Source organism: Musa acuminata, chromosome BXJ1-6 (genome assembly GCF_036884655.1).
Source record: "Musa acuminata AAA Group cultivar baxijiao chromosome BXJ1-6, Cavendish_Baxijiao_AAA, whole genome shotgun sequence".
Lineage (NCBI taxonomy): Eukaryota > Viridiplantae > Streptophyta > Magnoliopsida > Zingiberales > Musaceae > Musa > Musa acuminata.
Window position 1 is genome coordinate 15,412,749 of NC_088332.1, and position 10,957 is coordinate 15,423,705.

The window sequence follows — 10,957 nt, forward strand, 5'->3', positions numbered from 1 at the left end:
CAGGCTCTTCAAACAAATGTGGCTGGCTAATGTCTCCTTTAACATGTTGAAGGTTTTACTTGTTTGCACTGAAAGAACAGATTCCCTAGTTTCATTATATGTTTTCTAGACATATCTAAAGGGTCAAGTTAACTGTGTGACCTGATACTAAATGGTGTCATGCTTGGATCATTTGGAAAACTTTTGAGACCATAAGAAAGCAGCACATATTAGAATTGGAGGCTGTGATCCTAAGATAGATGGATCTTTTAACATGTTTTGCCATGAAATGGCATGTCGTGGTACAAATTAATCAGCAACATGCAAGCTATATTTAGAGACATATAAATCAAGACTAAAGCATTATTAATCTGTGAATTCATTTGTTCAAAGGGTCACAAGGTTCCAAGTCCTGAGTAACCCAAAAGATAACTAATAAGTTTTATGATTGCTACAAGATTTTAGACGTGACAGTATCTCTAAATTTAGTATAAGAAGACCATCTCTACATCCAGAAAAATAAACAAAGGGCAGATAGGTTGCAAAAATATGAAGCAAGCAAAAGCAGTGTCATCCATGTTTAGAAGGCCATCAATTTTGATCAGCAACTCACATCTTACACAGAACAGGTTGGTCTCTCTTGGTGATGTATTATTAGATGTGCACAGAGCCTCCTGATTCTGGACCTAATCACATTTGATGTTTCTGTATATCCTTCTCACAAACATGGTAGAGCCGAGATATCCCACAGCACCTACAAATTTAAGTGAACACGACTTTAAATACAGTGGAAGAGCAAAACTCTTGACAGGTAAGAACTGACGGATGATTGAATAACAAATACTCACCACATAGTATACCTAAACCCAAACAAAACATCAATGTGTAACCAAAATAGAAGCTGGTCTGGAAAAAGCCTGACATCTTGGTCTTCATGTAGTAGTAATACACAGAGTAGAGATACACATACACAGCTGTTGAAGCGGCAGAGAAGAATGAAGTCCACTGCCAGTGATAGTTCTCAGCATTGAGCAAGAAGTATGTGCCAACAATTGTTACACACATAGTGACGATGATTAGGATCAGGAAAACCAGCAACATGAATCCATAGACATAGTACACCTGACAAATATGACCGTAGCAGAGAGGATTGAGAGCAACTCATATATTGGTCTCAGATGAGGTCAAGTTAATTCATATGAATATCTGGATAACATGGAGAATCAAAATAAAATGGTCCAAGTAACAGATGCCTAGACCAATAAGAATTGAAATATACAAGTAACCAAAAGCTAATAGTAGATAAGACAGCAATTGTTGATATAATAATCTATTTCTATGGAAAACAAAGACCTTAAGGCAAGGGATACCTTGTAATTCCAAAAGGATGTGAAGACAAAATACATCTCGATGAATATGCTACCAAAAGGAAGCAACCCGCCCATAAGTGAGATTATGGAGGGTGTAAGATACCATTTCTTTTCAGGAATCAGACGAGGAATTGTTTTCACACGGCAAGGATTGTTTGGAGAACCACTCCAGTTTCTACCAACAACAGTGCCAAGAAGTGCCAGTGGAAATGAGATGAAGGCCCAAATTATAAACACAACTACCATAGTGCCAAATGGAATAGCAGCTAGTGAACCATAAAAGATAGCAATTGTGTTAAGTATAAAGCCAATCCCAAAGCACATAAATGGGAACAAGGATGCAGCAAGGATCATCGACTTTATCCAGCTTTTACCTGAGAAAAGAAAGCCATGCATCAAACAAACAATAACAGCAGCAAAGATGAATGAGCAATCACACCAAAGAAATACACAATAGATCATGCTATATATATCGTGAGAACACTGTACAGTGGGAAGCTTGTTGAGAATCATACCACCATTTTGTGAATAAAGACCGCCACTTACATAGCCTGAAATGAAAGATGTAAGAGCATAGCACACAATGAAAGTAGTAGCAATAGCTCCTCGCCTGGCCAAAGAACATTTAACTTTTGGTAGTGAATCAACAATGACGAAAGATACATATGTTACTAGAGGAAAATGAAAAAAAGGTGAGATAAAAAACTAAACAGAAACAATGATCCACAATAGGACACAACTTGCATTAAAAAACATCAGATTGATGGATCAAAGTTTAGTAAACAGGGTGCAAAAGAATCTGCAACCAGAAGTCATTCCTTGAAAAAGGTATTGATTTAGCTGAGGCATAAATAGGCTTAGAAAAGGCTCATTTTATAATCTGTGTTTTTTCTTCACAACTTAAGCTCATATGATCAATAAAAGAAGCCCATCTTAAGTGACAAGATTTACTAGGGAGCAGCCAAAGCAACAAATGCAACAAGTCCAACACTCTATGATTCTTAAAAAACCTGTATAAGTATTTCAATGGTATTCGGAAATGTATGAAGAATACCATAGTTTAGAGATTTCATATTAAGCAGCACAAGCTCATCCTATAATAAGTAGGAAAGAAGATGAAAAATCCAATTACAACTCTTTTACTGTTTTCAAGGCTATCTTACAGAAACAAGTTTCAAGACTATCTTGATAAAATGTTAAACCAAGCCTTTCACACAAAGTATTTATTGTTTACTCTTTAAATTTAACTTTGGTGTTTGCATGGGCATGAGTCTCAAATTCAGGTATGTCTCCAAGCAATCAACTCTGCAGATCAAGATAAAGGCACACAAATGGAAACATAAAATTGAACAGACAATAACCATGTATTATCACAGAGTGGAGACAATTGAGAAGAGAATATTCAATAGCTTCTCTATGTTTTCTAATTTTCAGATCGCTTCTTTCATCATTAGCCTAGTTCCTGATAGTTAATAACATCAACATATTGACATGCAACTACCGATTTGTTTGAGGAAATCTCCTGTGTCGTATATGTGTATATATTATTTTGGAAGTCTAGGGGATTCTGATTGGTCTGTGGATAACAGGTACTGTGTGTTTGACAAGGACATCTTTTCAGGGGTTCTTGTTGACATAATTTATGTGATCTGGGACTCCTACATCTCACCCTTGAATATTCTCAACATCACATCTAAAAACACATTCCATCAATGATTGAGTAGAATCTGCCTTCAATCATGCCCTCTAAAGGTTAAGATACATAGAGATCTAACTTTTGGAAGTCATATGTTTAATAATCTAGTGATTGATTCTCTTTTTCTAAAAGCCAACAGCTGCTGAAATTATGTCAAAATCTGTTCTTTATCAGCAAAAGATTTACTGGATTACTGGCATGAAAATTTTCATATAGACATTGAAAAAATACGTTTACAGGGACATTTTTAATAAAGAATCCAGATACAAGGAAAAAACAATTATTACACAGAAATATCATTACAATATCAAAAATATAGAAAAAAAATTCCAAAATATAACATAGTAAGAATTCCAATATGTTATCCCACTCTCACTTGGGCAAACAACATGATTGAAAATATATGCTTAACACAATAAGAATTTCAAAACTTGTTATCAGAATCATAGAGTCAATAAAAAAAGGAACATTCAACTACAAATTAAGATAAAAAGTGACAAATACGTACCCAACATACAACATCCCGATTATTGCCAACAAAATGACCAAGAGGACAAGCATAGCCAACTGAGCACCAGTACCAACAACTGCTGAAAGAAGAACTAGATTACACGGGGGGCGAAAGACATCACCATGAACAAGCTTCCATCCAGACTCTTCACTCGCATCTCTTTCCTAATAATTATGCACAAAAACAATAATCAATAAATTGCCATGAAAAGTATAAAACTGTCTTCAGGCTTACTCATGGATATACAAATAAAACAATTCATTGACACCTCAAGGATTGTAAACTAGGCACACAGTCTTGAGTGCAACTGTAACTAAACACAATCAAAAACTCACCAGAGTCTCCAAATCATCATCTTCACGAGCATATTTTGCGTAATCGTTTCTAAGAGTTCGCATCAAAATCATTGATACAAGACCAGTGAGGAATATAACCATCATGAAAGAATTGAAAATCGAAAACCAGTGAATCTGCAAATGGTCAACACAAATCAGTTCAATAGTTGTAAGTAGAGAATATAAGTTTTCAAACATGTTATAACAAAACTAGCAAAAGCTTCTGGAAGGAAATGAAGACATCATAATAAATGATGTTTCAGAATCTAAGTTATGAATTGCACTCCAATTATAAATTACATTCCACATGACAGAGACCCAAATTTGAGAAAGAAAAAGTACCTGGTGCTCAAAGAAAGGATAATCCAAGTATACATCAAAACGTCGAGCAAATTTTACATCAGTTTCTATCCATTTCACTGAGTATGTCATGTCTAAGCTTTTGCCAGCTTCCAAGAGTTTAGGAGATTCTTGGGTGAGATTGACATGAATAATCTGCAAGGAGTTAATAAGGAGTTAAAGTATTATGGAGACTATTTATTTGAGATCCTTAACATCTAAAAAATTGCCAACCTGATCAGCATTGTACTTTACAACAATATCCTTGTGAGTGAAAAGATAGTGTCGATTTTCATTGGTCTTATCAGTCTCCCCAATGAAACCTGAATATTGGTAGTTGTATGTTACAAAAGAATTAGCATAGATATCTCCCCTTCAAGAAAAATGTGATAGACACATACCCCATAGAGGCAAATCATCTGAAGTCGTCATGTAGGCATGGAACAGGGACAAAGAAAAGTGAAGAGTGAAAATCAACAGATAAGCATATGAAACAAAACATCAGCAATCAATGGAGACTGTACTATGTAAGAATTAAGAAATCTTAAAAAATTAAATACATAACATGGTTCACAACATACCAATGAAGAATTCAAACCAATACGAACTCTCTACTGCATCTTTGAATTGTTTTACCTTAGCAGCATCAAGATTAATAGCACAGATAGAAGCCTTATCAACATTTTCTGAAAGAAACAAAATCACAGATTAATTTTAACCTTAAAAAAATTACGTTTAATCATATATTATTCTCATGGTACATGGAATAAAGAAAAATCTAAAAGACAGTCCACGTACTTCGAAACTTTATCTCAATCTGGCTATCAACAAGTTGATTACCACCTAGAACCTCCCCGAGCCCACCCCACTTATGGGCAGCATTCCCTGGTAGTTGGCAAAACGGAAGGATATAATAATTGTATGTCTCTTGAGGATTGTTATATGGCCCAACCTTGTTTACCCAAAGAGTAACATGGTCATCGTTTTGGTACTGCAAAATAAAATGTAACTAAATCAGACAATTTGCGAAGGCAATATTGCATCTCTTCTTAAATATAATACAAAAAAACAAATCATATATATATATATATATATATATATATATATATATTGAAGCAAAAAATACTCTAAATTCTTTCAATGATGTTGACACGAGATTTTTCAGAGATAATATAGATACAGCTTGACCAAGAAATCAAGATTCTAAAAGAAGAGGTCAGCTTTAGAGACACATTTTTATAATACAAGAACGGAATTCAGTATAAAAAAACTTGTACAGTCACATGAATAGGTGAACAATAGAGATTATTTATAAAAGTGAATGACTTGAGTAACAAAATTGGAGATTTTATAAAGAAACAGCACAGCATCTATGGTGTAAAGAAAAGTAGTTCAAACAGTGGTCATGATTAGATTGACATGAGTACTAGAAATACTCAGGGTAAATTAAATGAAATTAAACCAGAATATCAGCATTAGGTACTATTTGACAAGAGAGTACATTTTCCTGTGAGGAAATTTCTCAGAGAAAACTTTTGCATAGTGTTAGAGTCATTTGTGTGAGAACTAAGAAAATCTGATATTTGTTCCATCTATAACAAACATGTTGAGAACAGTATCTAAAAGTTTCAATATCCTAGCTAAATAAACCATAAATATATAGACCTTATGTAGCTGTGGATTTACAAAGAATAAAGGAAAACAAATCAAACAATTGTTTCATCATTCCACCATAAACTGATAATAATCTAATGGACAGACACCCCAACCCAGGTAGCTGCATTTATTATTTGTGCCACCATTCTAATTAAGTCTCATATTATAGAGCTCAGGAAACTCTTCAAACAATGATGAGTATGTTTGATGTAATGCAAAATTGCTTCCTCTTTGCCAATGTAAACAAAATTGCACTTAATTTTTAAAGGCAAATATGCTTCCAATACTTTCAGGTCTGGTACCCAAATAAACGGGATCGGCAATGGGAAAAAAGGGCTTAAGCCCAATTTTCATTTTTGTATATATACTTAGCAATATGTGTACACTTGCCGAAGGTCTAAATCACAATGATAGAACCACTATAAGTGCTACCAATGGTTCTATCCAATGTTTGATGTTTTGCCTTAATCACTTTGACACGGGCAATATGTATTGACTAGGTATGAACCGGTATGTGGATGGGCCTATTTCGTACAGTCTGGATCGAACCATTTAAAAAAAATTAATAAACATGTTCGTGAGCCCTTTTTCCTCATCCTGCCGCCCGTCGCACGCTATGCGCCACCGACAGGTACACTTCCTCCTCCTCTTCCTCTTCCTCTTCCTTCTTCCTCTACTTCTTCCTCCACTTCTTCTTCCTCCACTCCTTCCTCTTCCTCCTCTTCCTCCACTACCCTATTCTTCCTTTCTCCTCCTTTTCTTCCTTCCTCCTCCTCCTTCCTCCTCTTCCTCCACTTAGTCTTCCTCTTCTACTTCTTTGTCTTCATAACATCAGTACGTACCGATGTACCCTGTCCAAGTACCAACCAGTATGTTATGTTTTGATATGTACCGATGTACCACATACCGACTGATACATACCGGTCTGGCTGAAGACCAATACAGGTCCAGTACCAATATGGGTCTGGTGCATGAAATTACTACTCTTGGTTCTATCACAAGCATATAAAAAGATTTCTAACAACTTCCATCCAGGTTAGATTTCCCTCCATTCTGATTCCACCATAACCCACCTGAGTTTTAAGATATCTTTACCACAGCCATATCATTTGTCCTTGCAGATCACCAAAATATCTCAAATGATTCTCCATTTCATATGATAAATTGACCCTACATCTCTAACACATTCTTCCACACTTGGTACCTCCAGTTGACCAAATATTCATGCCAATTCTTATTCTTGCCACAGACACTTGTTTCATTGAACATTCTCTATATAGGTAAGTTTTTAGATTTTATCCTTGTTTTTGAATTTTGATTTCTATTGCAATATGAAAAAGTTGCAAGTAGTAGTGCTATGGCTAAAGATAAACCAAAAGCATTATTAAATATATTTTTTTTACTTTGCCATCACATGATGTGTTGTATCAAATATCAGTCACTGAATGATTTATATTAAAAATGGTGCTTTTCAAACTGTACATGTGATAAGGTCCAGACATTTACTTAACGATGTATGAACTCGTTTCAAAACATATCATAGAATTTGTGATAGAAGAACCCCATTCAAAGTTTCTCCAAGCTCGATAATGAACATAAGAAAAGCCTCCAACTTATAACCGAGGGCTTGAGAAAACAGCTTTTCAAAAATTAGAGCAAGAGATCTGGCAATTGAAGCATGCATTGGTAGTAAGAATCCTAATAACATTAACAGTGAGAAGAAATCCTAAGTATGAATCATTCAGTTCAATCATGTGGATCAATTTCCATTATTTGGCAAAACCTAGTATGCTTGTCCTTAAAAAGTTCAATATCCAGGCAACTAAATGATAGATAACTGATGTTACCGAGAACCAATAAAAAGTTTAGACAAAGTGACAATGGAGGCAACAAAGGACTCTGCTTTCCAAAAGTTGACTTTATGGTGATTCAAAAATCACTCAGAAAGAAAGCTTAAAAGATTACAGGTTCTAGATCCTGTGCAGTCAGTACAATTGAAGAAAACAATCATGACCAAACAACATTACCATTCAAACACAGAGTGTAATGACCTCAATATATGTCCTAGCAGTCTTCATGCAGCTTGATGACTGCCATTGAGATGATAAAAATCATAAACAATACGTATCCAAGAATAAAAAGAGAAGCTATAATTTCTGGGAGCTCTTCTTCAGCTCATGCTAAATGTGATAAAGAGAGAAATTAGATTCTCTTGAATACATGAAAAACCCCTTGTGCATTAGAGTATAATTCTCACTGTGATTATCTACATAGATCATCTGTAAATGTTCTTCGACACTTAAGGTGTAAATCATCCACATCCGTGATTTCTCCCAAACACCACAATTACCAATTACGTTCTTCTCTCTAGTCAGTTTAACCAAATAAAAAGAAAAGGTGAACTAAGTTAGATCATGCAAAGGCAGTTCGAAACATGATTAATAGATCATCTCAAAGAACAAAAATCTATATGCATCTTAGATCTATAGCACGAAAATCTCGGAACAGAAGAGCTAAATAGATACAACAGAGCTACTTTATTGCCGTCGCATCAAGAACAAATCTAAGTGTAATGAACAAAACGGTCAATTTTATGCTCGGGAACAACAGATCGATCCATCTGCGTCACTTAGAGTGATTCCGTGGCAAGCACTAACAGGAAAGACCAATACGGATCAAGCTGGGCAGGAGACGCAGCGTGGGTAACCGATTCGAAACAGGAAAATTGGTTCTAAACATCTGCGTTTCCAATTGGCAAGATCCATGGTTAAAGAACGATCTAGAAGCGCACCGTATGGTCGGACTCCGAGGCGGACGCCGGGGATGCGGCGGCTACAACGAGGAGGATGAGGAGGAGGGGGGCGAGGGATCGGGCGGTGAGGACCATCCTCGCGGCTGGATCTACGGAGATCGGAGGGCGAAAGAGGTCCTTCCGCCCCTTCTCGATCTCTCTCCTCTATCCGCACACGGGAATTCGGAGGGAGGTTTTTGATTTATTTGGAGGAATGGAATGCACTAAAATATGTTTCACCTCACTGCGAACGTACCCCTGAATCTTACCTTCATCGGTATTGGTTATCATCAATGACCCACACCAACTGAGTTTATTCTTCTGTCAATGCGGTAGGCACGGGTCAATACAAGAAGTACGCAAACTCTTCCGTGTAAACTAATTGGGTTATTGCAGCGAAGTCGGCGACGGTCTCTCTTGGAGGACACAACAGTATCATTCGTGAGACGATCCATCTGACCACGGTGATAAGCGATCCCCCTTTCTGATGCAAGTGGCGAAGCCGAGTCAACGGTCAAAATCTTTGACGTTAATTACATTTGTGGTGAGGTGTAGGTCCGGCTCAATCGCCCGCTGCGTGATCCAATCTGGTTTGGCCCCATGATGATCTGATATGGAACCTTTCGCGAACCCCCGTGATTGTTTGCGAGCACCGCAGTTCCTACTAGTCCATCGCTCAAATAGGATAGGAAAGAGGTACAGCAACAATAACCACTCATTAATATCCCAACGACCACTTTGGGTCAATTCAGCGTTGCACGACAATCAAAATCCATAAATGCCAACAGCAAAGCAAGCCCAACAGAATGGTAAGTGTTTATGCACCGTTTCTTTTCTCGTTGCCTTCGTGTCATTGATCAGATAGTCAATATGATACCTGATTCTATCCCAAAAGTATGGATCATCTTAGAAGCCCAAGCAAACTCCGTGCAAGGTTAGGGAGATAGGTGGACTCCCGAGGCTATGCTAATTTGTGATGATCGACCCGTGATCCTTTCGAAATATGGTTTATCTATTGAAGGAAGTTTAGAGTCTCTTGAGGTGCATTTTGGTCTTGTATGGTAATGCTCTATATTGTCCCGAGATACTCCTTAGATGCATCAGGTTCTGCATGATCGGTCAACGTCAGGGGATATCTCGACCCAACCCATTCGATGCTTAAGTCAGTATAAAAAGTAGAGAGAATTTAATAAAGCTGAAGAAAGTTTAGATTGAGTATGTTTGTGGTTTCGAGGACCGACCTTTATACTTGATTTGTTGGTGGAGGGTAGTCGATTGCTCATCCTTCCTTCAACTTCTCGTACGGTCAATGGTCTATTTATGTCAACGATTAGTGAATACATTTTCATATTAGTTATGTCAAAGAAGGACGACCGGGGGTATGTCGTCTATCATAGTAGGGACATGCTTGAAACAGATAGAGAATGGGGATCGATGTCAAGTGCCCAAAGAGTCAGGCCACGTCATCAAAAATTAATGATTCCTACGATTAAATGTCCAAACCCTTCCGAAATCATGGCCGAGGGTGATCGTTGGTGATCGATAACACAACCTAGGGGAAGTTTAGAGGTTTTATGGTGCAATCATGGGGAAGTTGACAAGTCAGTCTGGTTGCCATGTACCGATGGTCAACTCGTTCGACTTCCCTGAGGATCGTCCTCCAGTCGACGACCACGTGAGGGGATGGTGCGAGCTCTTGCATGCATGTTAACTCCAAGTGGTGGCTCATGATCGGGTGGATCAAAAGTACATTGCATGTGCCATTGCTTTTCCTATCACTCTTCACTTTATTGACATATAGTCGAGGGAATACATTTGAGAGGAACAGAAGGGCGGTTGATAATAGTGTGCCAAAACCTGGTTTGGTCATATTAAAAACACTTAAACTTAGAGTCAAATAAGGATTTGCGTTATACATCAAAGTATACATGAATAACAGCGGCATGAACCTTATCACTCATTTTTAAACTACGAACGATATAATATATGAACACTCGAAAACTCATCTTCAGAAAATATATCACAAGTCAGCTTGTATGATTAATAGGCCACATGCGCATGCATTTCCTTATTTGTTTTGCTTCTCATCGAGTGTCCCCAAAAATCGTAAAACTTTGTTGCTTCTACTTCTTCGATGGTTTATAGTTTTATCCATATTAATTCTATTAAGGCAAGAAGTAAAAGTTGGTAAAAGTCCAGCCATGTGGTCGCCAACAAGGAAGGTCAAGGCTGATGTGGTATGATGCATCAACATGATATCTCGAACTCGAATAGGACAAT

General features: G+C 37.2%; 1 protein-coding gene across 2 annotated transcripts; it reads right to left on the reverse strand.

The window, feature by feature from the left end:
* Positions 1 to 324: 324 nt before the first annotated feature.
* LOC103988159 (transmembrane 9 superfamily member 1) lies at positions 325 to 8,870 on the reverse strand. 2 transcript variants are annotated; one of them, XM_009406701.3, is made up of 12 exons: positions 8,678 to 8,869; positions 5,029 to 5,221; positions 4,812 to 4,916; positions 4,632 to 4,649; positions 4,465 to 4,553; positions 4,234 to 4,386; positions 3,892 to 4,026; positions 3,554 to 3,720; positions 1,865 to 1,959; positions 1,350 to 1,723; positions 828 to 1,101; positions 325 to 733 (listed from the first exon to the last, which is right to left on the reverse strand). In XM_009406701.3, the coding sequence occupies exons 1-12, from the start codon at positions 8,771 to 8,773 to the stop codon at positions 666 to 668; spliced, it is 1,767 nt and encodes a 588-aa protein (XP_009404976.2). In that variant the 5' UTR covers positions 8,774 to 8,869; the 3' UTR covers positions 325 to 665. The 2 variants fall into 2 exon arrangements, with proteins under 2 accessions (XP_009404976.2, XP_009404975.2); XM_009406700.3 differs by having other exon boundaries at positions 1,350 to 1,959; positions 8,678 to 8,870.
* Positions 8,871 to 10,957: the final 2,087 nt, after the last annotated feature.